The 27,589-nt window shown below is 40.6% G+C and overlaps 1 protein-coding gene across 4 annotated transcripts in view; it reads right to left on the bottom strand.

The window, feature by feature from the left end:
- The window catches only part of nphp4 (nephronophthisis 4), a 166,763-nt gene that overhangs the window by 101,045 nt on the left and 38,129 nt on the right, over positions 1-27,589 (bottom strand). For 3 of the 4 annotated variants that reach the window (XR_005075959.1, XM_037103458.1, XM_037103459.1), the window contains exons 6-8: positions 26,798-26,934; positions 6,773-6,957; positions 2,749-2,884 (exon numbers count right to left, since the gene is read on the bottom strand). Coding sequence is in view for 3 of the 4 variants with exons in the window: in XM_037103458.1 (XP_036959353.1) it covers positions 2,749-2,884; positions 6,773-6,957; positions 26,798-26,934 (458 nt within the window). In the remaining variant the exon portion in view is untranslated. Of the gene's footprint in view, positions 1-2,748; positions 2,885-6,772; positions 6,958-25,072; positions 25,179-26,797; positions 26,935-27,589 lie in introns of those variants that run through there. The other variant, XM_037103460.1, reaches the window with a different exon arrangement.

Genomic DNA, 27,589 nt, shown 5'->3' with positions numbered 1-27,589 from the left:
GTGATTGAACAGTAAAGCACGGTACCATAGACAAACCGCACGCAACAAAGGGGGCGGAAATATTGAGCTGCTCTTTGTGCTGTGATATTTTTCATGCTTTCTAGAACATGCTGTTCTGTGGAAAAAAAGCTATATTTTTTCAGAAACAATATCTACTATGTGTCAACAAGATTCCCGCTCATCCATGGTTTAAAAAACATGGGGAAACTCTCCATTTACAACAGACTGATTGGTTGTCAAGTCAATTAGTATGTAAATGTAAATGTACCATGGCACTTGGATGAACGAGTGGCTGCTTGTTTTTCTGGGGTTTTAATTGGTGATCTGGTGACCCCCGGCTTGTATAAAGTACAACACACAGTGACAAAATGAGAGCCTAGCCTTGGCATGCATTAAGTGTTGATGGCTCGCCCACTCACATAATCACCACAGTCTTTCTGAGGTTTTCCATGCCATGAGCGCTTGTTAAGTGGCGCGGCTCGAATTTAGAAATGACTGCCCTCGGGACGTGTTCAGGTGACAGCTACTGGTCTATGGAATTCATATGGTCAGGGGGGGACGAGACAGCACTTTACAACAGGTTTTAACTAAACCTCACTATTTCATTGCCAAAGTAATGTTTAAAATAATTGTTTTGTGTTTAAATTTGGTATTGTCATGAAAACGCAGCAGTGTGGTTACAAAAGCTTATGACATGCCTCGAAATTACAGTTTACATCATTACACAAAAAACCTTTTTAAAAGAGGAAAGATAATCTAGGCAACAGGCTTCTGAAAATAAAGGTTTACATTAAACTTAATCATCATCTTATCATTGAAGACCAATTAGAACTGAACAGCAATAAGTAACCATTATTTGACTATTTACTGGAGCCTAATACGGGGGATCCGCCAATTACATCGACAAATCAACATAATAGGATGGTCAACTTTCAATGACAGGCTGCAGAAGACAATTTATACTGATTACAGTCAAATATTGCAGACTGCTGCAAAATGAAGAGAGATCATGTTTAAATCAGTGGTATTATCTTTTACACTCTAACTCAACATTGATATATCTGAAACTATAAGACCTAAAGAAGTCCTCTGACAAGGAATCTAAATGTGTTTTAGTACCAATTAAAATGTGTCTGAAACACTGTCAAAAGCTGTCAAGAACTGATAATAGCCACTAAACAGCTGCTCAGATTCTTGTAGGGCTGCAACAAACAAATGCTTTTATTTTTGATTCATTTGACAACACTTTTGTCAATTAACACACACATGTAAGAAAATTGTGAAAAATGTCAATCAGTGCTTTCAAAAGCTCTATACAATGTCCTCAAGTGTCTTGTTTTGTCCACAACTTACTGTAAAGATATTCTGTTTACTGTCATGGAGGAGTAAAGACACCATGTTATATTTACATTCAAGAAAAAAAAAATATCAGAAGGAATTTAATTCAATATTTAAAAATATGTTGCAGCTCTAGATTCTTGCTCACTTTATTCTGACTGGATACTTCATTTGTGCCATTTTGCTCATTTTAGCGTGTACAGCTTCTTGTGTTGTCACATTAGAAATGACACATTTGAGACATGTAGCATTTTTTGCTAAATGAACACAAAACCGATAATCTTTGTGCTCTTCAACCTAAGGTTTAACAACAGGTACATTCTCTGTGGTGTTACTGAAACTCAGACATTGTATTGATATATGTATTGACAAATACACTCTGACTAGAGATTTATTGTCTGTTTTTAATAGGGTTTAACTGATACTGGACTTTTAAGGCTGATGTAGAGCACAAGTAGAGATGAATTCAATTCCTCTGTTCCTCCTCCGTACAGTAGACCTGTGCAGTAAGTTGTTTTTTAAGGAACAAACTGAATAATGCCCATAGGCTGTACAGTCAGTGATGTCAGCATTCACCAAGGCAACATTTTGAAGCTTGGAGCTTGAGTTTGCTGGTCATGACTGCTTTCTTACTTACTATAGCCCGAATATCTACTTTATGTAAAGAGGTAGAATAATGTTAATATTACTGACATAACTCTGAAACGCCATCTTTAAGACAACATGCTCCAAGACAAACCTCTCTTTAAGTAACCAGCATTTTTTAAGCAATCTGTGTTTCTTTCAAAAGAAGCCAAAAAAAAAAAAAAGTTATTGAAATCATAGCTTGTTGCACAATTTAAGGAAATAGGAACAACAAAACATCCCAACTTTAGGCACAAACCTCCACTTGACCAAATACATGGATAAAAAGTGAAGATAAGAAGCAAGCGGTCAATGGTCATCATGACTGGATTTGTTCTCCACACCTCCGCCCGTCTATCCAGACCTCTTTCACTCTTGTCTGTTTGCAAAAGGTTTATGGCCAGGGAAGCCTTCAGTAATTTCCTCTGGGAGACACTGGCAAAAGACGGATGGAGTGATACTTGAAGGACAAGAGCAAGGTGGCGAAAGAAACAAAGGCAGGATGAAGAGGGGACAATAGGGTCTGTGTGTGTGTGTGTGTGTGTGTGTGTGTGTGTGTGTGTGTGTGTATGTGTGTGTGTATGCGCGCTCAGGTGTCTGTCTACATCTACACTATTATTGCAAGGTGCTGCTTTGAGTTTTACGACTACAGAGGGGGTGAAGAGGTCATTAATTGTATCCCTATTTCATCCAGAGGAGGCTGATTTCAGGCGAGGACCTGGGCAAAGGATTAGCATGAGGAGACGTTTAGGACTCAGCATACACTGCATGCGTGTTCCCACTTACCATCGTCTCCCGGCCGATTGGAGCAGAGAAGACAAACTCCAGCTGGAAGACGATTGCCAAAGCTGGATGGTTGGTCAGCCTGAGGTCCAAGTTGCTCCGAAGGCCCAGCATCTGAGGAGGGGCTGATGCTGTCGAGCTGAGGCACACAAACAGATATATTGAAGGTGTGAAGCGCGTGTTAAGAGAGAGAGAGAGAGGCAGGGGAAGTAGCTATAATGGGACTTATTATTTGTGATTTATGAAGCCATTACTGAAGAAAATGACAACGTGCCACCAAATTGTAGACTCTGCTTATTTCTTTTAATACGGTTTTATTTTTTATTAAAAGGAAGAGAAATCAATGTGCTGAAGCATCTACACTCGCTCGCTAAATGTTCCCTGGCAAGCACTGGCCTCCTGTGTGAGCCGTGGAACAGCACTCTCGGTATTCGTCATTCACAGTTTGCATACACCATAGACGGGAGCATACTGTGGAGCGCTGGCGTGTCACGAGGTGGGGCCGAGTGCCTTTTTTTTTCCTTTTTCGCTTCACGGACTCTCTGGAGAATGGAGCAGGCCAGCACTTCAGATTTTCTCTTTTTTTTCTCTCTCTCTCTCTCCCCACTGTTTTCCGTCTTTCTGTGCTGTCTGGAGGCACCAGGCATAACACAAGCAAGACAGGCTGTCAGCGTTCACTGGCAGCGCCCAAAACGAGGCAAACATCGTAATTGTAGCCTACGCTTGTGCAATCATACTAAACTGCTTTTACTCAGGCATTTCTTCTTTAGAGGAAACAGAAAAGTGCAGAATGTATGATGTATGCATTATATGGACGAAGACGATGATTATTGTTATCCATACACTACAGTAAGAGATCACAGACTGCTAGTTATTCTGTGATTGTGTTGATTATGCATTTGCATGTTTGTGCACACATTCTCGTGCTTGTAAGAAACCCATATAATCACCACACCAGTTAGAGCGCCATTTGATGCAGAAAACACAATACGTGTTGATTCACAATGAAAAGGGGGATCATCTCTCAGTGTCTGTGTGTCAACTGTTGAGTTTCACAGCATATTCTTTTCACTTTATTGAACAGTTGGAACTTTTAAATTGAAAAGTCCTGTGGAGTACTGTTTTGTGAAACGGCAGAAAATCACACTGAGGGCCACAGCTTTCACAAATGACCTTACACAAACAGAAATGGTTGAAGAATTAAAAAAAAGGACACATTCATTGTATGCAGTGGCTTCAGCTATGATGGCAACTGAAAACGTGTGCACTCCATTACACTTTTAATTTGCTAAGTTTTGTACAGACAGTACTGTCAGCATAAACACATTTCTTCACACCCCTCACAGGGGACTTCAGTAAGGCACAACAAACATAGAGCAAAGAAAAAGTGGCAAACTTATGACTTTACAAATTCAAAATGGGAAATACCAGCATTTTAACACGCTTTTTTGTTGCAGCCTTAAATGTCCAGATATCTCAGACTTTCCTTAAAAATACATCTTGCATCACATCAGCTTTTCCTTAATGGTTTCTCGTGTTATTTTGTGTAGTGGCTTTGTAATGTTTCGCGTATCATCTGTGGAGAGAAAGGCGATAATGTGGATCTGTTGAGGCGGAATTTGCGTACTCTCTTTTCAGAACTTGCAGGATCCAAATGCTCAAGTTACAGCAGTGCACTTCAGTCCTCTTCCTGTAGGTCTCCTGCCCTGCACGTTTCAGACGTTTCCCTGCACCAGCACACCTGATTCAAATGATCTCATCATGAAGCTCTGCGGAAGCACCGTAACGAGCCATTTAAAAAAAAAATCTTTAACATGCGCGCGGCAGGAGACCCTCAGGAACAGGACTGAAATACTCTGAGTCACAGGCGTGACACACCTGCACAAAAAACCCTGTTTTTCGACCCAAAGCAGTTCTGCTCGGTGTTTCGCTGATGCACCCTGACAAGTCATTAATTGAAACTGCTGGCCGTTCTTTACTCGTGGCGGTCAGGGTTCAGGCGATCACAACATTTATGTTAGGCGGTAACACTCCAAGGGATTTAAGGTGGTTGTAATTGTGACAGCTGGTGTTCCCAAAAGCTCAATGAGTTACAAAGCACAAGGTATCTGAGAGGATCTGGCTTCTTTACAGTCGCCACTGATCCATTAACAAAGTGCAGTGACCAACTCTGATCCTGGATCTGAGGGCCTGAATTTTGTCTTAAGGCTGTTATTTCACATTTTCTCATCCTGGAGTTAGAATAGCTTAATCATGTTTGTTTTTAAAGCACTCTATTAATAAACTTGACACTTGCACTTTTTGGGATGTGGTGCAGATGGTGCAAATTCTCACACACCATTACCTTGGGTCAGAGTTCATCTGGGGTCCAGCTTTATTCTCCATCTGACATGCAAAAACCATTCAATCCAAGTGTTTTATTATAAGTGGGACAGCGGTGACCTTACACCAGCAGATCCACCGCACTGAGTGTCTTGATGTCTCAATAAAAGCCAGGGGCACGAGCCGGAGCCATATCTCCCTGATTGGTTATAAAGTGTAAACATGCATTGAAATGTATTGCAAGGCTGTTTTATGAGAGTGGACGCTTGCATGTCATGGAATTGTGTGTAAATTATGATATTGAGTTTGGACATGTAAGGTCTTCATCTAGCATACAGTGTTTGTAGTGTTAGCAAGGTCAATGGACTACTTACAAAGTCTCATACAAAATATATATTACCTATATAAAATGTAATTGTGTGTTAACCTGAATGATAAAAGGTCATCATTAAAGTTCATGCGACTGTCTGCTGCGTACCAAATTTCAGTTAAATTGGTTGGAATGTAATGGACAGATAACCTTTGATACATGCAGCGCTACAAATTGTGCAAATACTTTATTGCATTGCATTAATATCATGAAGCTTTTAGCAATTGTGGAGACACTGACCTTATTAAGCAGGTCAGGAATCAGGCAGACATGACCAGTTAACATTATAATTATAATACTTTACACTCTTTAAAATTTCTGAAAAGTAGCAGTACTAGTACGTTGAGATATAAGAATCAGAATCTGGACCACCTTGAAAACAAGAAAATACAGCTTAAGGGGTTTACCCCGATAAATTACGTTTGTCCAATGGTTCGCGTGGGGCTTGAACTGGACATGTTGAGCCAAGTTACTGTATGGATATTCTGTGAATCAGTGATAGATAAGATGCAACCAGACGCTTCCAATAAGTCGTGGTGATTTCTCTTGCATCTCTGCGGCAATTCTGCTATTATCGCAATGCCTTTTTCCATTTATGTGATGGATATAGTAAAAGCAGGGACCTTTGTAACAAAGTCATAAAATAAAAAAGAACACTTCCTTATTACCTGGCTACTCACAGTGCTTACAGGCTTTACATTAGCAACCCATGCCACTGTACTGACGGTCTACCCTAATATTAGAGGAGCAGTATCAAATGCAGCAACTTTGCCAGGCCTCATACACCATCAGAGGGGGGAACACTGAAATACGTCAAATGATTGTTTTATTCTTGTTATAAAGAATAGGACCTACAATACATTGAAACAACAGAGTTTGAAGTAATCCCTTGAGAAAAAACTCCAACTGGAGGGCCATGTAAGCCCAATAGAAATCAGGACACCACAGCCCTAGATGTGATTTCACAAAACAGAGGGGTAGTGCTGAGTGGTACGGAATAGGGTGTATTGGGATTGGTCTTTCATCTTGCTCGATGTTGCAGGGAAGAGCAATGTCTAACACTTCGAATGTAAGGGCCACGGCCTATGACTCGCATCATTTTCATTCTCAAAAAAAACCTTTTCATGACCACTCCTTTTTTAATGGTTGTTTGGTTACATTTTAAAACAAGTCCCTGGCTGCAACATTTCTGTGCTGTTTAGCTCCTGAAATGTTTTGTGGGACTTACAAACTTCACTCACGGGCTGAGTAGAGAATGACTGAATATAATTGTTAAACTTTAAGCTCCACCATCTCCTGTAGCAGAAACAGCTCCACTGTGTTTCCTCTGCTCACCTGTCCTTGGTCAGGGTGCTCTGTTTGGAGGCGCTGTCGGCTCGGCCTCTGGCCCCCGAGGCTAGGGGCTCCAGCACCACCACTTGGGGCTTGTTGAGGAAACACCAGCCATTGTGGACTCCGACGTGAAGCCTCCTTTCCTGGATGACAACTGTTTTCAGTGCACCTTCCGGTCCAGGCTGTTTCTAAGAATCAGTGAGGAGATCATTGGGGTTATGAAATTATGCAAGAATAACAGAAGATCATGTGGGCCAAATATAAATAAATACATATATAATTAATTCATATCCCACACATTTTTTTTGCAAGTCTGTTTGTTTGCTAGTAAGTAGCATATCTAAAAATGAGTCCATAAAAAAAACATGATCTGTTGTATATCAAGATAGAGACTGTCCTACTTACTGTAATACTATATAAATCTCAAGATGCATGTTATGTTAGAAACAATATGGATGCTGGTATCTCCTCTGTGGATCTCTTCTTTTCCATCTTATCTTACATTAATTATGGTTTTCTAACCCAGTTTTTCTGCTCAATCTTTTATCTTTTTAGTCTTCTTTTATCTGAAGCGAGTGTATCTAATAGTTGATTCAGTTCTTTCTGACAAAACATGAACAAGTTGTGGACCACAAAGGACCACACACAAGTCCAATCGCTTCCTACTATGACCTTGTTTTGAGTACTATTATAATGAATTTAATTAAGAGACATAATAATACTTAAGGGGCATATAAAAGACACGGATCCACAAATGTAATAACCTACAGTAGCAATTATGTCATTAAGTGTTTGTTTTCATGACCTTTCGAGGATAAGGCCAGTTTCAATCAATTTATTGCTGTACTTGGGCTCATCAAATCAGTACTAATAACACTGTCGGGGGGCTGGGTATTAAGCCTCAATCAATTTATTTCAAAATGAAAAATATTTACAACTTTAGGAACCAGTAAAAGTTCCTATACTTCTTCTTGCTTTTAGACAACATACAGTCAATAATTCTATATCACCACTGGGTCAAATCACTGTGGATAATGAACTAAGGGTCACTTGTAGATAGTGACCCGACCCCTTTCCCCTCAACTCTGCATTTACATTTATGTTCATATTTTAATTATACAGAGTATTTTAGCATCTTTCAGTTCAGTAATTTGGTTTGATAGTCACTAGAGTTACAGGGAGAGTGAATACGGAACTTCTATTCCTCTGGAGGCCAACATGTTTGCCATAAAAAATGCACAAGGTAAAAATATGTATGTACCAAAAAACAATGAATGTTTTGGAAAAAACTACTAAGGATGCTTTAAAGCAACATTATGTAGCTCTGTCACCTTACAATAACAGTTGTATGGTGACTTGTAACAAGGTGAATGTACTCTCTCAGAATGTAACTTCAGGTAGCTGGTCGAAACTCAGTATATAATACTTAACAGCACTAAAGAAACATGATGATCTGTAATTTTGGTGAAACTGGATCATATTTAATAACAAAAATGTTCTCTGTTTTTTTTTCTCTCATGTCCTCCGGTTGCTCTGCCTTAACTCACTGTGAATTATGGAGTTTAATGACTTTAACCTTTAACCGCTACGTACTCTAAGTGCAAGTAGGCTCTGTTCGGAACAGTGTCGGGGCCAGGTGAGCAGGCAATGGAACCGGCTGTAAAAGTAAGTCTCAAAATGTTTTTTAGCTGTTGGCAACAGCTACACTAAATAAAAGGTTGCATATGGATGCAGAGCTGGACCTGTTGCTGTTGAATCATAAGTGTCTTGTGCTGTTGCACTTGCTTGATGTTTAGTTGTGTTTGCAAAGTTGTCAACTGGCTACTTGTTGCTAATAAGACAAGTCAGCCCATTTTCACAACCAGGTGTTATTGTCCAGGGTATAAGTCAAGTTAGCTTAGCGTGCTGTTACTATTCCTAGTTTTGTGCAAAGTACTTTCCCAACAAAGTAGCATTTCCAACTGAAAAAACAACCCAGAGTTAATTTCACACTTCCAAAAAAGCAGTCACACAGATTGTACACAAACTCAGTGGTTAGCCAAGCTTATTTGGAAATGAAAATGCACCTGCACATGTAAATCTCCATCACAGCTTACACACTGAATGCTCTGACCAAACATAACACAACTGCAGTTGTGCTCACAAACCTTGTTGTTGGATTATTACCAACTTTTGGGGTTTGACTTTAGGTCCTGGCTCATTTGTGCCTGTTTATCTGATCTTCAATGTCTGCGTTTCATTGTTGCCCGATCGCAGCAGTTACTTTGTTGAGTCCAATGTTTACTGAGTGATGACATGATGGATTTAATTACAAAGATAAAAGACAAGTTGTAATAAACTGCAATAAGCTATATTAATAAAACAACTGTGTGACAAATGGGCACCCTGGTTTTAAAGTGTCAGCAGGTGCCAGTTGAGACTGTACTGCCACACTGTAGCTGCTGCCGCTAATAACTGCTCGGTGATTGACTGTGAACTCTCGAACCTTAAAGTACGGAGCCGTGCCGAGCTCGCCTCCCGTCCCACTCCTTCCCATTTGTTTCATTTCAGTCTTCTCCCTCTCTCCATCACATCTCTCACTCCCACTCTGCCTTTCTTGTCATTCACTCTCTCTGTCCCTCTCGCTGCTCATAACCCTCCCCATATCCACCCACACCTTCTCAATCAAATTAGCATATCAATTCAGCTTTGGGTTTTTCCTTTTAAATCAGCGGGAGCAGGAGCAGCCGACCCGCCTGCCTGGCTACTGTACAGCCCACGTACGCTGCAGCTCGCTGCTGCTCGGCTCATGTTACATCTCCACACTGACAGACTCCATCCCTCTCTCTGTCTGCCTGTTTTCTATCTACTCTCCCCTTGTTATCGTCGCTCCGTTTCTCACAAACAACGGGCGATATGTACTCAGCGGTGTACCATATTCTTTTTTCAGTGATGAGGATGGGAGATTTGGGGTTTTGTCGTAATCTCAATTGATTCCTTCCATTCTCAGTTTCCCTTTTAAAAAGTATCTCCAACCAAAAAATCTCCTCTTCTCAACTCAAGTGCTTTCATTTGTGGCAGGAAGGATCCATACTGGTACACTTTAGTGTAATCCTGGCATATTGAGAACAGAAGCAGGACAGGTGAAAGAAAATGTGAGCTGTGTTCTAGGTTTTCATAATGAATACCCACAAGGCCCTGTCGGTTGCTCCGCTGTGGAGTGTTTTTTGCGGAAGTTTACTTTTTATTTACCTATTAGAGGACGCAGTGACTCACTAATGCGATGCTCTATGTATAGTTTGTTTTGAATCGTGTCAGCTCTCTTCTGGCTTTGGGAGTGTTACATAACTGTCTTCCTGCTGGATCACATAGGCTAAGGCCCCATTCAATTAACGCTGGCTGTCTGAGTGCCAAGAGTAAGATGGGTCCTCACGGTGGAGCTTACATCACACGTTTCAATCTGGGACTGTGCTGTTTGCACGCGCCGTGACGTGCAGGATGATTACTAATTACCAGAGAAAATGATGAAAAACAAACAATATACATCAAATCCCTGTGTGTGCACGGCACAGTTAAGGTGAGGCTTTGCAAGTAAAAAGAGAAGAAAGGAAAACTACAGTGTCTTGTTGACAATAACAGGATGTATGAACTCATATCATATATCTATGGCTTCTCTATTGATGTTGAACATATGGAATTTGTTTTCTGGTCTCACTTGTAAAAGAAATCTTACACTTAATGAATCGTCCAGAGTAAAAAGTTGGAATGTACCTCAGTTGATGTGACAGTTTGCAGCCGTTTCAGTCTGATAATGTGTTTCCTGTCACTGACAGAATTTTCTTGGGTTGACAACACTCTTAAATCAGCCATCGATGGAATCTAGGGCTACAATTTCATTTTTCTAACAAAAATGTCAACCATTGGCTGATTCCAGTCTCTTTAAGGTATTATTGACATTCAGCTATTAAATGTGGCATTCCATCTCCTGACTTCAATTTCATTCACATTACAACACTGTAAGCTAACGCTGCTATAGTAAGCTAGCAAAGGTTAGCAAACATTAACACTGCAAAAGCTAGCTAACATTAGCATGGTTAACGTTAACTAGTTAACATTAAGGCAGAACAGTATGCCAGGCACACACTATAGAACTCAGCCATTCTTGTGTTTTTTTCCACAAACTGGCAACTACCAAACTGCTGACAAAACACAGATACCACGCAACAATGTTAAACTATTGGCTGATGAACTTTATTAAAAGTTGGAACCAACTGTTTGAATTCCTACACAAACATAAACAAAACGAGTCTTCTGGACTCGTCAAACATTTTAAAATGTCTCATTCACCATCATAATAATGTTTTTTTAAGGAAAATCCCTTAATTCTGCACCTTTCTACAAGCTCTGTAAATGTCCTTTTTGTTTTTTTTAAAGATGTGTCTACAAAAAAATAATGACCTTTAAATCTAAGCATTTACTGCTTTTCTTTATGTAAATGAAGAGCTTTGTTTTGGACAAAATAAGTGATTTGAAGAAGTCCCTTTGCTCTGGGAATTTTGGTTGAGCATTTTTAAAAAATTTTGGATATTTCAAAGACTTAATTAAGGATGAATCAATAAATTGTGAAACACTTCAGCATATTTATCGATAATCATGTTGTAGACCTGCTGTTGATACATGAGCAACAACCTGTACAGCTGTGTCAGTCTCATCCACACTTGTCTTACGGATAGGAAGATGATGTCTTCATCCTCAATCCCGCCCACAACGCTCTGATTGTTTCATTAACCGAGGAAACAGTCGTCAAACGAGCGAAACACCAACCCATTTGAGTTAAAAATAGATTTGGGTCTGGAACCAGGCTACAAAGCTACAATGGGACCATCATCCCCCAGCATCTCCTCCTCTCTCCCTAGTTTGCGTGCCGTCATGTCTCTCTCTCCCTCATGTGTTTGTTTGTGTCTCTCATCTGTGTGAATGCTGCGCTGCCTCCTCTGTGTTTGTGTGCCCTGTCCTCTTTTCCAGTTCTCCCTGGTGGCGAGGAGGTTGCGTGGCTCACATCCTACCTAGCATCGTCCTGGATCCACTGACTTCATATTTCTTAAACAATCCACATATATCTAATTTTTTTACGTTATTATATGCTGTGATTTGTATCCATTGCATTTCTGTCTGATCCCTCTTCTGAGGTTTGATTCCCTGTTAAAAAGAGTTTTGGGTGGAGTTTTATCTACTTATCCAAATGGCGGTACTAAGAACAGCGGGTGTGGTTTGCTGTACAGATGGTAAAGTCCTCTGAGGCAAATTGTGATTTGAGATATTGAGCTCTATAAATAAAATGTACTCGTTGCACTGTGTTACCCATAATGCTCAAAATCAACTGGCTGTTTCTATTCGTCTGTTTTCTTTTGTTTTTCTACTTGAGTTGTGAAGCACCACTTCATAGCGCAGCTCAAACAGTGTTTTTCATTCACACTTTATATTTCTGCGCTTGAGATTTCTAACATTTGTAACACTGACACATAGCTGCACCTTGTAGATTCATACGCAGTTATATTCTCATATGGATACACTTCTTTTTTTTTTTTTTTACATTGCAGCTCTCTCTCTTTTTTTCATTTCTAACACACAACTTGGACATAGAAATGTTTTTTCAGGCTGAATAAAGCCTTATCCTACTTTACCTTTTATCTAATGTCAGATCACTTATAGCAAGCTGCACACCGGGTGTGAATCAGCTGTGAGTAGTTTTTTTCCCAAACAAAACATTACATTGTCTCTAAATTAACCTATCCAACAAAAAACATACTCTCAGCCAGCGGCGGCAAGCAGCGCGAGTATGACAAGATATCTGTAAATAATTGCTTTCAGTGACATCCAGATTATAATTATGATTGTGTCATCTCCTGCGCTGTCTGTCTGCTCTCCGCTGCAGCCAGAGCTATGGAAGTTGACAGGGAAACGGCTTTGTATCTCGTCGGACAGGTCCTGCCATCGAGTGTTTTCCAGAGAAAATAAAAGAAAGACAGAGAGAAAGTTGTTTATGAGAGAACATCGGTTACAGTGCTGCGCTCTGTTCTCTGCATCCCTCTTCTCAACCCCCCCCCCAGTTCGTCTTTCATTTATTTCTTCGCTCTTTTTTTCCTCACTCCGTCAGTTCCCCCCTCTCTCTCTCTACCTCTACCATCTCTCGCTCGCAGTCCCCTTTCTTCTCCCTCTCGCCTCTGTCTGCTGCCGTCACAGATTTCTTCCTCCCTCGCCTGAAATATGAATATTTTAGAGCTAAGAAGCTTAAAGGGAACAATGAAATGGCCCCGAAGTTAAATTATACTCCATTTCCAGAGTCACAGAAGAGGGACTTTTCTGAGTGATGAGCGCACCGGTGCCACGTGGGTGTGTCTTTCTCTTTTTCACACACACATAAGCTTGTTGTCTCCCGCTCTTATGTCAAGTTGTGATATTCCCACAGATCGTGCTCCTAGAACTGCTAAACCTGGCAGCGGCACTGTAAGTGATCAACGCGCTCCCTTCAGCGATCACACTGTGCACATGACACCTGGGTTAGAAAGAGATGAAGTTCTTCGGGGCTAACATGCCTAAACACCGTTAGTATCACTTAAGGAAAAGGAAGGGGGAGGCTGAATGAGACTAATTTGCATGTTTTTGGAGGCAGTTTGTTTTAGGGCTTTGTTAACAGAGTAAACAAAAGCGTGTGTTATAAGAGAAGAGTTGGGGGTGGGTTTTTGTCTTACAATTAGACGAGTCGCCCCGGTGTGGGCGTTGGATAAGGGAAACTAAACATTCTGCTTTACCAAACATTTCCTGCTGTAAAAAAAAAACAATAAACTGGGAGAAAATGTTTCGATCTGTGATGGTTACTCTCACGGCACTGAATCAAGAGCAAGGCCAAAGCTGAATATATATACGAACACAGCCTTGAGGGCTCAACAGAAGCGTTTCCTAAACTGCAAAACCCACATTTTAATGTGTCTGCAATCTCGAGGAAAAATGGCCATATTCCTTTGAAATCTGTGTTTGGGATAAAGTGCTCACCAGCAAGTCAGAGATAACGCTGGTGGAAAAACACACCTTATCTTGGAAAGAAAAAAAAAAACCTGCAGAAAATGCCAGAAAAGCCTGTATGTTGCTGTGGGGGATTGTAGCACATGACATTCGCTGAAGAGGTTTGCATGTGATTCCAGTCCACATGAGCGGCATTAACTCAGACAGATTTTTATTTTGAAGGAAGGGTGTTGTTTTTGTTTTCTCCTTCCCTCATCTGAATTTCAGTCCAAAAGAAAAAGTACAAAAGTGGAAGATCCTTCCCTCACTTGAGTATTCACACCTGAAAATGGCATTATCATTGTCAAAATATTAACAACAAAGAGCCTTTTAGCCTTTTATTCAATTTAGCGCCACAACTGCTGGCGGTGGCAGCGGGAGACAGAGGGTTGGGGACGCTGCCATTTGAATAAAACTGAGCGGCTAAAAAAAAAAGAGAGAGAGAGAAAGTCATTTAGATGGAATTTGGAAATAATAGCAGAGAAATTTGAAGCAGCTGCTTCATTGTGCAAGTTTGAGGAAAATGAGTGTAGATTTTAAGAGGAGGATAAATTACTTTCTGAAGGTTATTTCTTTGTGCTCAAAGGGCAAGGGCTGAAGTGAGAGAGCAAGCCCTCTTTAATAGCTCCAGCTGGGACAAGAGAAGCTCTACACAGCAAATGGGTCTTGACCCTGTAATCACTGAGTAGGGACTTCATAAACGGTCGAGATGAGGCTTAGTGCCGCTGATCAATAAGAGGGTCAGGAGCCCAAAGGGATTCTGTAGCCTGTTACCTACGAGCAGTATTGTAATATGGGATGTGATCCACATCCAACACCAAAGGACGTCTTTGAGACAGGCAAGGGTTACAATATTTGGGTTTTGGGCTGTTGGTCAAAAACACTCATTTGAACATGTACTGTAGTGCTTGCGCTGCTTACAATATATCACCTTAGAAAGACATTCTTCAGTATTTTCTACCAAACTTTGATATCATACTGTCAATAATTTAACCAAGTTGCAGCCAAACTGTTTTCATAATCTAAAATCAACCCTAAAACCTTTGATTTACTGAGAATCATATACAAGAAATCTGTAAATCAACATTTACACAGCCAGGGACAAAGAACTCATTTGTACCACATGACATGTGACTTTATTTGAAAAAAAACCAACAACAACTCAGGAACAGGAAAACAGGACAGACACCTCAACTATTACATAATTGACAACTGGATTTCATTTGTGGTGTCAGAATAATTGGAAAACCATATTTGTGAATGCCCTCTTAAGTAGGGTGACAAATTGGGGAGTGTTAGAAAATTTTGGTACATGAGTTGCAAAGCTGATGACAAATGGCATCCACAAGTGTGGATGATGGTAACATGCCGATTTGTGAAATATAATTTATGGCTTACATGATCTGTTTCTTTTGCATTTCCTTGTCACTCAAATACCAAAGCAGCTGTCAAAGTGTTGTTTAAAACCCATCCACACTCCAACTTCCAACCTCAACACACCAAAGTCAGAAGAACGACTTCTGATCTCGTAAAGAGGGACAATCCGAGAGAAAACACGAATGTAGCATTAAATACGATCTGAATTGACGAGGGAATGAGGTGCGGGTGGCGAGGCAGACGGGCACAGGTGAGGGGAACGAGGTGAGGAGACAGGAGGATAGGAGGGGAGCTGGGGGGGGGAAACGCTGGGAACAGGGCAGGGCTAACAAGGCTGATGCAGGGCGGGTGTGGAGGGAAAAGCAGGTTGGGGAGGAGCACAAAAACACAGAAGTCAAACCCAGAGCGAACTGCTGCGCATGACACACATTAAAAAAAAAAGGCAAGATAATTGTTTAAATTCAGGATTGTACGACTGTATGCACAAAAAGCTGCAGGAATAGTTGCACAGAGAATTACAAAAGAGACCTCGAGACAGTTCAAATCCTTACTCTGTGAACTCCTCGCACCAGGCGGGTCGCTTGGTGAGGGGGCTCTGAATGTTTGATGGTCGATTTCAGAAACTTTTAGAAACTGTTGACTCAACTTCCCCCAATTCCGAATGTTGGTATGAAGGTGGTCGGAGGGGATTTCTGGAGCAGTTCTAACATCCGACAAGCACTTCAGCTAGAGTTTTACTTACTGACGTCGAAATGATGTATCAAAAAAAAACTCTCTATTTGCAATGTACCACATTGCATGTAGTACACTGTCTTATTGTCAGCTCACTGTGACATCTGCGCACACGCTCAAAAATGAGACAAAAGACGCTGCGGTTCATGCAGCCCTACACTTCTCAGTGATGGGGAAAAGTGACTGAAGTGATTTGAGACGCATCCTAAAGCTTTCCACTTAAACCATTTCTAAAAGATGCTCTACCGATTCTTTCAAGGGAAGAAAGTGACCTCACAGACGTATGGAGTCTCAACAGATTCAATTGCACACGTCTGGACGAAACTTGAATAACAGCTATTATGTGCCATCATCGTCTCACTTACGGCAAAATGTCTTCATGTTTATGTGAGAGAGCAGGCCAATTACATCTTCTCTAACTTATCTTGACAATATAATTTTTAATATTCCATACTCATGTCTGATCGCCCACATTTTCTCAAACTATATTCGATTATCTGTGTGTGCCCTGATTTTGATAGCTGCCTATTTGTGAGTGCATACATATGCAAACACACAAAGGGTTATAGAGGATATGCTGCACCTGTGTGTGTATTTCTGTTCTGTTTCGGATACTTGTGCCTCCTCAGGAATTTGAGATTTACATCCCAAATTATTACCTAAATTATCAGGATATTCATCTAGCAATAAAATGCAGAAACCCATCAGCAGATAGGGCTATGTTCAATCTGATGTGAGGCTTTTATTAGGCAGGGTTTGCAGGGGACAGACACACATATTGTATTTCTCAACTTGCAAATTATTTTACTTGTCTTAATATTCACTTCTGCTCTGCTTGGAGTGGTGGACTCTTGGGTGAAAACCATACTGAACTTAACCTCCCTAATTTTATGAGATGTGCCCATAAACATGAGTGTGAACTGAAAACATTTTTCTGACTGCAACAGAAAATCTGCATTAGCTCTGCTTAGCAGTCCAGATCCTGTGTTTGGCAGTCTTCAGTTTATTACTCTGTATATTTAATTTAGTACACACGATCTAAATCCAGACTTTTGGGCGATATACAAAGTTTTATATCAAAATACTGTCATCCCCAAATATTGCAATACACCATTAAAGACATCCGGGTGGAGAGTCAGATTTTTATTAAAATATTTACACTATAAGTGTAACAGTGTAATATATCTAGTGCAGCTAGACTGTTATATTCAGTAATATTTAATATTGACCAAAGTCGTCTAATAGAGAGTTCAATTAGTCTGAGGTCTAATTGAGCTAAAACATTAGTTATGTCACTGTTTTGGCAAACATGTATTTAGCATCACCTTAATTCACTTGAACAGCTAGATGACTGGAGTTATGGAATTTGTTTTGGAATAAAGTGAGATGGCACATTCTGCATAGTTTGTACTGCATATACATATTTTTTGGCGAAAATAAAAAATAAAAATAGATGTTTTTTCACGTTATGTTAATGTGAAAAAGACTGCTTGCCCATTTAGTGTAATAAGAAAGCTTTTAAGTCACTTAAATCACTTTCTTGAGTGTGCAAGCTCAAAATGTGGGAAAAGTTAAGGCTTCAAATTCTTCTATTTGCTATTTTTTCAATTAATTAATTAATACTTAGGAATCATTAATATTTTAAGTACTCCAGCATTGGGTTCTCTGTGAACCCTTACAATAAAGAAGTCAAGGCCATATCAAACCAACAAGGGGTTAAATTAAGAGAGTCAGACTGAGACTGCATTTGTAACAGGCAAGAGTACGAACAAAGACGATCTTTGTTATTGACTGAGAAGAAATTACTGGTGGCCCTATTATTTCTGGTCAAATTTGTCCTCTTCTTAGCTCTTGCCTTTGAATGTTTCCAGTTATTCAATAAAATACGACAAGCTGGAAGCACTAATGGCTATAAAAGCCTTCCTATAATCAAAGATAAAATCACCTCGGCTTGGTGTTTCATTGCTTTAGCAAGGTAAATTTTCTTTCTCTGTGTTGCACCATTAAAAACCGTCAGCTCGTCAATAACTTTTCCTGTCAGTACTTTGTGAAATCAATGTGTAGGCTGTTGTAAAAGATAATAATAACTCTACAGATGGCAACTGTCATCTCCAGGGGTGTGTGTGAGTGTGTGAGAGGGAAAGAGCAGGAGAGTGTGAGAGAGAGAAAGCAGGTGAAATTATGTCCCACATGAGTTTTGTCAGAGCCAATTACCAAGTGAGTTACACAACTCTGGCATGTGTCTCTTAGCTTTGAAAATGAACAAACAAAAGAAAAATGCTTCCCCGGGTTTTTGCGACTATTAAACATCTGTCACATAGTCAGGGAGAGGATGCCAGTTGGCTGTTAACTTGTCGTTTTCTGTGTTTCAACCAACTGATAACACAGCAGTCAGGACACTGACCTACACATGTGCGTGTCCATGTGCGTTTTGTGTGTGTGTGTGTGTGTGTGTGTGTATGCATGCGTATGTGTTGCTACCCACACGGTGGATGTTAGCTCCCCCATATTGCGGGTGAGTCATCCATGGCAAGAAACAGTGGCAGCATCATTAGCATGCCGCTCTCATCCTCCCACTCTCCTACTCCTTAACAGATTTTAACTGGCACAGCGCTTCCACCGATAAATCACTGTTGCCCTACTGCTGAAACACTCCCATAATTCACAACCAAAAATATTAAGGCAAACACACACACATACTGCTGCCTTCCTATTCCCCTTCCGATTTCATACCTCTTGTCCCTAAGCATAACATATCTCATGTCACTTTCATCCACTGCACATATTACACCGCCATGAGCACATTGCTGCTACCACTTGGAAAGACTGGTACAGTCTAACAGCGAGTCCCAGCAGAACACAGACATGCAATCTCATAACTTTAGAATCATAACTTTAAAGAATAAGGCTGGTATTATTATATATTTATCAGACTTTTGAGGAAAATTGCATGGAAAGACCAAACTTAAAATTCTTTAGTCCATCCTAATGTGTTCAAACTTAGCATTCAACTCCAAGCCTGCTTTTAACCTAATGAATAAGGTAAACCAGGTCACAAATATATCATTCCATTTATTCAAAATGCCTTCATAGCTTCCCAAATCTTCTGTCCCTTGTAGTTTTGAGCAGTTACTCAAACTGGAAGAAATATAAAAGAATACATTTATGTATGACTACTTTCAGCTAAGAAATAATAAACATTTCAGTCAGAAAACAATGGAGCTATGCCACAGAGGACAAAACAATAGGGTTTTGACCACACAGACAATACTTGTTAGTAGGACCAATTCATTGTCTGTTTTGGGAGTTGATCACACAAGAATTAAATTTAGTGTTCTCTATTTAACCTTAGAAAAATAGCTGAAACACAAAATAGTGTGACGAGTGAACCAAATGCTTTGGAAGCAATATCCATCTCAATCTGATCACACAGCATCATTGTTTCTTCAGACGGCCACAGACATGAGACAAGCGATGATTAAAGACAGTTTTTGGTGGTCAAAAAATGCCTGTTTATCATTTAACAGTCTTTGATGATTCATCTAATGTGTTAGAAATGCTTTGTGCTTCTGTTTCGCTAAATCTATGGTGTGTAGGTTGTGCTCTTGACACCATTTAACTTGGTAGGTTAACCACTGTAGTTCATCATGATAAATAGTTGTGACATTTATCTTTGGATTGGGATTACTTCTGTACTCACTAAAATAGAAGGTAATTACTGGAGTTGGCACAGTGCAGTTTACAAGCAGTGCAAATTTACATAGATCATGATGATGATGCACTGCAAACATTTGGCTCCTGGAAAATATTATTCCCACACACATACAGAAAGGCTTTGATATCACTTCTTTTCTTCAACATTATATTAATAAAACAGCCAGTGTTAAATGAGTAAGAGCTAATTTTCAGATGTCATTGTGTTAAATAATCTGTATCTGGTACTACAGTGTATGCATTGACAGTCCAGGATGTAGGCCTAATATCAATCAATAAATGATGTCCAACTCATTTTCCTTGATCAATAGTTTCTCTAACCAAATTCTTTTTGTAATCAAAAGGGCCGTGCCATAGGGACAAGTTGAATTCCCAAATAAATAAGGCTGCACACATGAAATCAAGTGTTGCAGCAATGAGCAGCAGTGTGGGAGTTTCATTTCATGGCCTGTTTGTGTTACATCATGTTACACCATTGAACAACAAAAGAGAAGACGTGGAGCTTTAACCCCCTAACAAGTGCCTTTTCCTTCACTTTCCATTCGCAAACTCTTCTTGCCTTCTTTATTTTTTTTTCCTTATGTGCAGCACACCCTCTTAAACTATCTTAAAAGCTGTCCTTGGAAACTATTAAAGGGTAGGCACTTCCAAAAACATAATTGGCAGGTGATTAACCAATCCGATCAAAAGTAGTATTACTACCAACAGTGGTGCCCATTGTTTAAAGTGAAACTCTCGCCAAAATGCTTGTTCAAAAACTTTCTTTTTAGTAAACTCTGTGTATACAAACAATGTTTTCACTGCTTATGTTCATGTGTAGAGACCCTGGTGATACCACAAACAAAGTTTCGTGTTGTGTTGAGCCTTCTTAGTTTTTTAGAAATAGCAATTTTGATGCTATCGCTAATTTGCCCCAAGCACTCCCATTGAAAATTATTTTGACCCAAAAACGTAAATCAGGTAAATCTTAAAAGTGCCTCTTTCGTCGTAATTATGCTGAGGTTTGACTCATATGTATTCACAAAAAAAGCCTAAGTTGCATTCTGGCGAGAGTTTCACTTTAATCAAACTCTGAAACACCTGAAACCTGGCAAGATGGCTTCTCATGATCGGAAAACAGTGAGTGAATACAGCTAGTTATATTTGGGATGAGATGACAAAAACAGGGCTTTTGTTGAACAATCCCATACCAGCTGGATGTGTGATTTCCCTTGCCATAGACTCAAAAAGAAAAACTTTATTGTCTGGCATGGCTGACTCCAAGTAATACAAAACTTACAATAGCTGGAGATCCACCAGTGATTGATGGATCCTGTCTCACAGTGTTCTTAAGTGTGTCCTCGAGGTCACTTTGTTAGCTTTTTTGATCAGAGTCTACAAATACAATACTTCAACAGGGGAGAAACCAAGGAAAAAAGCAGTGACTTTAAGACTTTCAGAGTTTGTGAATCTACCTTTCATTCTCATTCAACTGCTGGGCATTCTCTGTCGTGTCTGACTTATAGGGTCTATAACCAGTCCAAGTCTATTTCGTCTAATCATTGGCTCGTCAATCATTACGAAGTCCTGCATTTCATGAATATTTTATGTGAGCCCAGTGAATTAAACCCTATTCCTTTGCAGTGCCATGGTTGCAGTGGTTACAGGCCTAATTATGATAAGGGGAAGGCACTCAGCTTGCACATTTGGAGGTGTAGCCAAACTGGGTGTCCTTAGAGAATAATGTGTGAGACGCTTCCTATTTCAGAAATGTTCAACCTCCTTTGTCTTTCTGATAGTACCACATCCACAGGGGCAGTCCTACTTTGAGTGAGTTTCCTCTTTTAGGACAAATGAAAACTTCCTGGAGCTTTGTTGCCAGAGTCTTTCTCCATTCATCAAATCAGCCTACGGCATTTTGTTCTGCCTGCGGCGCGGCATTGGTCCTTCCTTGCTCTTTCTCCTCCCCTTCATCGTCTTCTCCTCTCTCAAGCATTTTGATCACAAGTCAAGGTGTTGCATAATTTCTGAAAAGATCTCAGACCCTTTCATCAGGAATGACAGATTTTTACTGAGGAAAGTAGGCGAATGGTTGCTACAGGTCATTTGAAGTGATGTAGCCCCTGGCTTTCCTAAATCTTGCGGAAAAGACAAAAAAAAAAAAAACAACCTTAAAAAATGAAATAGTGGTAGGTGTTTTAACTGGAGGTCAGAGTGTGTTAAAAAGGGTTCAAGAGCACAGTTGGAATTAGCCTAGTGCTCATTAAAGTGCGCAATTAAAGCTATGGAAAGTAACTTCAGTAGTTCACATGAAAAGCACACCAACTAGGGCACAGGATGTTTAATATATGGGGAAGTGGACTGTAAAGAGAAGCCACACTGTGTGATAGTTTGTGGGGCTAAAAATAGCGATACTTACGAGGAGATTATGTGAAGACCGTATGTCAGACTAGCAGCCAGCATAAAGGATTCGTCTCATGCTGCACTGTACATTCATCCACCACCCCATTCCTCTTCATTTTCGTCACTCCATTTCTGCCTCGATAACAATTTAAGCGCAGACACGCTGGAAAACTGCACACATACACACACACACTGACTCACACAACGGTAAAACCGAGTTGGCGGGTGAGGTGTCAGCATCACTTCAGAGACAGCTTGATGACAATCCAGCTGGAGTCACACTTTTAAAGGTCACGCACTGATCATACACACTCTTTCTTTGTCTGTCTCTCTCTCTCTCACACACACACACATACACACACACATGCGCACACACACACACGCAAGCACACTTTAATTAAAAGCTGCAATCAAGCTGACTCCTGCATGTATTAACACCTCTCGCAGACATGAGAATGTCGTCATACCACTGAGGTTATAAAAGTCTGGAACATTTAACGAATCTACGCACGTTAGGCCGTTTGTAAGGATGTCCAATGAGCATGTCACAGAGGAGAAGGGAAAAAAAAAGCTGTGAGAGCTGAAATTTGTGAAAATGAATCATGCTAACATGTCACTTACCTCACAGCGGAAAAGAAAGACAAAGTTGTGGCCCACAGAGATGTTCGCTTTGTCTAATGAAACTTTTATTGCCTTACATACGGATGCTGCCACAACCCACTGCCACAAGTCTACCCAAGTAAATGTCTACACAATGCAAACATCAGACATCTGGATGTCAACAGAGATAAATACACTGTTCATTTTACTCGCCTATTGTCATGACCTCTGTTTAGTGACCAAAATGATTACATTCCAGTTGTATATCCTACCAAGAAGAGTAAGAGTAAGAGACCAGAGGGTGTGACCAGAGCTAATGAAGTCTGGTCTACTATGCTGAGCCTGTGAAGACTGTGATTCAAACCCTGAAAAGCTGTAGAAATGGATGGCCTCATAGATAGTACTATCTAAGATTTGTTTTAGACTTCAATCAGGTATACGCCTTATACTAAGGCACACATGAGACAAAGTCGTCCCAGTTTGCTTAGGGACTCTGTGTGTGTAGTTTGATAAGTATTTTGACTTTGCTTAAGCACACTACAGGATTTTAGCCCTGATTTTCCACTTGTCAGTGGATTTTGGGGATCGCTGACAAAAAGCCCCAGATCACAGGCTAATCAGCGCATGCCCCCATGGCAACTGTCACCAATTGCTCAGTGACGCAACCAGGAGCTAGCCGGCACATCACAGACGCCTGCTGGATATCTTGTAGACTAGATATCTGGGTCGCCAGAGGGGTCAGGTAACCGGTAATGAGCTATAGCCAATGAGAACAGACACTCTTCTGCTCTCTCCCTCTCCTCTCCTTTGCTGTCATCCACGGTAGTTCTCTGAACTCGGTCTTTTCATGCAATTTGTATGAAGCGGGCATAATAATAGCCTTTACTTTCTGTCAGAATACATACACACAAGCTTTTCATTGTTTGTAAAGGAGTCGTCCTTGCTGAACCACAATATGAGCAGGAAGTTATACATTTTTATTGCAAAAATAATCCTTGCTGTCCACACATCCTAATCCCTTCTTTCACCTGCATTACTTTCTTTTTCTTCCTTGTTTGTTCGCTGAGTAAAAACACCTTTGACTGCCTGGACTGTGTCAATCCGTTGTTACGTCTTGTCTGATCTGTGTGATCTTGTAACATGTGACTACCTGCTGCTGATTAATTATGTATTGTGTGCAAACCCCAACAACTGAAAGACAGAAATCTGTGTAGAGTGAACAGTACAGTGATGGGACTAGGCCTGTCACGATAACAAATTTTGTCCCAGAAATTATTGCAATAAATGATGATATTGTCGTTTTGAGACCATTTTTCAATTAATATAATGATAATGGCATAATAATGCAAGTACACCCATTCAAAGATCACTAAACTTTTATTTCTAAAGAATATTTAACACTGGAATTGGAATGTGAAGAAGACATTTTAAATATCCCAAATAAATCAACAAAACAACCAAAAACAATAAATAAAATGGACTCTCAGTCTTTGAATTATGCACAACAAAAAACAATAACCCTTTAGTATGTCGTCTTTCTCGCTATACAGTTGTGGCTTGCCATGTGTGACACGTATGTTCTCCCAGGCAATTCGTACTGGCTGTCAAATGTCTGCAGCATTTATTGAAATGCTGGCTTTTCGACGGAATTAAAGGGCTGCATCTCTTCAGCGATGTAGCAAACTGCACTGTCTGTGAGTGCGCACCATTTTGCACTGTCCTGTTTGTATTTTGTTTGTCGACTAGACGCCCCAGTGATTGTGGACTGTTGGGAAGACAGAGACGGCGTCCCTGTCGCTTTAGTTGTAGTTTTATTTTCCCAGCAGGGAAAACTGCATCGGACGATTATGCTTTAGGTGCAGATGCATGTTTGTTGTATTGCCGCTTTTAGTTGCTACTGTTTTACAACAAATGTGACATACCGGCTTATCCAGGTTAAGTTCGGTTTGAATACAAAGTGCTCCCACACTGCTGTCGCGTTCGGCTTTAAAACCAATTCCATCATTGTTTTCATTCCAAATCTCAACTTGTGTTACCTCTGGCTTGCTACTCCTCACAGTGGTCTCATGCTACTCTGTGTTATGTCAGAGGCGGAGCCCCGCCTCCCCACACAGAGACGAAGAGTGACTGACAAGAGGCTTCACGTGAGAGACACAAGGAAAACAAACAAGCATGCAAATGGAAATTATCGAGGCCGGCGAAATGATCGAGCTCATTCTAATTTATCGTACGATTAACTGATTTATTGATTATCGTGACAGGCCTAGATGGGACGACTTTGACAGGTGTGTATTTCTGACAAAGGCCTAAGTCCCAATAGCAGCTCCTAGAGGCCTTAATGGTCATTGTCCTGAGGGTGGTGCTGGCAGAGGGGATTTTGTTCCCTATGAGAGTTCAAAATGTGCTCCAGCTAATTTAATTTCCTGTGTGTCCATATATATTAATTAATATACTCACTCCTCTCTCTCCTCTTCCTCTTTGGTCACATAATCTGCCCTGGGCCCTTCCATAGACTCCTTCCATATTGCTGCTTATTGCTGGGACTCACTGCACTGATGCAGGGCTGCATGGAGAGTTAAGGAAGGCAGAATCTTCATAAAGCCTCTCTTTAAATATAACTACATTTAAATAGGCTTGAAAGTCCCTACAGATCTGGCTCGCTCCTGAGGGTCTGTGGGCAGTTCTAGAAGGGAAGTAAAGTTGGACCCGTGAAAGCACTGGTCTCCCATAAGGGTCTGATGTGTGGCCCAAGGCAGGATCAACATTACACATTCAATAATATACTGAAAGGAATAGAAGAAAATGGGGGGGATGCTAAATTGGCCGCTAACCTGTGCACACTCATTTTGCCCTCTTTTCAGGTTCTTGTTATCACTTATTCGCTTTTTTTTTTCCAGTGGTTCCTCGTGACTCATTACCAACAATATCGTAAGAAGGATCTTTTGCAGTATGCATGTGAGAGACTGCACCCTGACAAACACAGCATCAACACTGTGTTAAATGTTAATACGTACATCAAATCATGTATTTTTCTTCATCAATTTGCCTTTCAGATTCAGAATGAGGTGGCCATTTGGTGTTGGTCACAATTTGTGTTGTGATTTATTATGATTTAACCTCAAGATAAATTACCACAATATAATTGAAAAGTCTAGGAGCTATCATCATGTTTATACACTTTTACCTCCACAGTGGCAATTAAAGCTTAAACTACCTGTTTATGGCACAGGCTTTTCCATGCAGATTGTTCACTCAGTCATCAAAATACACACCAAAGCCCAAAGCCACCTGCAGTTCCTTAGAGCAAACGTTGCTTCAATCTAGGGTGCACTTTGTTTAAATCACAAGGTAGAGGCAGTAGAGCCTAACATTTGCTCCACTTAATAAACTCTGAACACTCCCCCAATCCCTTACGCTTGAGTTTGATGATCCAGCCCTGCAGTATCAAAGAGCAGCAAGAAAAAGATACCGAGTGACAGCGTTGTCATATCAATTCTCATCCCTTCCAAAGACACATCTCACTTAGGCTGAAGTGAACAGATAGGGGCCCATGCAATGCCACTGTACAAATAATTGCTAGTCCATAGTCGCACCTGTCAAATACGGTTAACCATCTGGGTTTCTGTAGACAAGGAAAAGGGAGGAGAATAGATAAGCTCCATTTAGTTTGGGAGGTGATGTGCCTTAAATTGCAGTGACAGCTGTAAAAGCACTTGTGCTTGCACACTACAGAAACGGAAAGTGAGATAAAGGAAAGCATCACGCCGGAGAAAATAATCTTGGCAGAGGTGTGTCAAGGCCATCTTGGCCATCTTTAATTCGAGGAGAGTAGTGAAGTGTTACCACTGAGCAAATGGTATAAGCACTGTGTATGTATGAGGTAATTCCTTTTTTCTTTGTAAGTGCACCACATGTATGTTGGATGTAAAATTAAGGAGCGACATGAAGTCTTGCTGTACAAGTGTGTATACCTTTCTTTTTACCCTGTCTCTGTAGTTGATTTTTCTCAACAGAACAAGCCCAAACTCTGGACCCACTTTAATGGAATAAGGATCAAAAGATGTTCAGATGTGATTGTTGACCTCTCATTGCAAACTCTGGTACTTTACTTAATGGACTGTGTGCATGGACCATCGAGTCTGTGTGCGTGTGTGTGCGTACATTACAAAAGCCTGGTCTTACTGTATTTTGGCAGTCAGCATTGATGAGCTGTAGCAGCTGGCTCTCAAACTTCTCCAGGGATGGCTGGAGGGTGATGGTCAGTCTGCTCAGGGTGAAGGGGAGCATCTTGAGCAGCTGAGGCCTCAGCAGAGCATCTCCTGGTGACAGCACGGACACCAACATATCAGCCATGCCATGACATTTACATGATTATATCAGTACTCTTGTGTCTAAAATTTTCTTCTCCCCTGGTTTGTTTTTTAGCCCAGAAAGTCTGTTCTGTTGAGATTACTGTGGAGGAAAAAACAACTGAAAATCACCATCTAGCTCAAAAAATGTGTGAAACGAGTTGCTTAAATATTTTTCACCATATTCCTATTTTTGTGACCCATTTGCAGAGTTCCCTGACATTTCACATCATCCTCAGAAAATTTATCTTGGCATCCCATAAGTTCTAGAGACCTAAAAGAGAGAGGTCAAGTGGATACTACATGGTTTGACACAGTGTTGTGGCCACACTGATTCTACTGTGTGTGTGTGTGTGTGTTCACTGAGAAAGTGAGCTAACTTCCCCATGTTATTTTATCAGTGGTGTCAACTGAGGGCCAAAGGGTTGTTTCCAGAAACACTTGCTGTTTCATGGCAGCTTTACTTAATAATTTGTTTGCCTCAGCCTGGCCTCCAGAAACCCTCCACTTTAAATGCTACACAGACCGAGAATGTTGCCTTCACCTTCTCTTTTGTTGCTGTATTGTATTTCTAGCCATGCTAGTAGCTGGTTCTGTTGATAGCAATGTCAATATGTCGATCAGT

The sequence above is a fragment of the Acanthopagrus latus genome, chromosome 7 (genome assembly GCF_904848185.1).
Source record: "Acanthopagrus latus isolate v.2019 chromosome 7, fAcaLat1.1, whole genome shotgun sequence".
Classification (NCBI taxonomy): Eukaryota; Metazoa; Chordata; class Actinopteri; order Spariformes; family Sparidae; genus Acanthopagrus; species Acanthopagrus latus.
The sequence above is the reverse complement of the archived record's forward strand: the minus strand, read 5'-3'. Positions and strand labels throughout refer to the sequence as shown.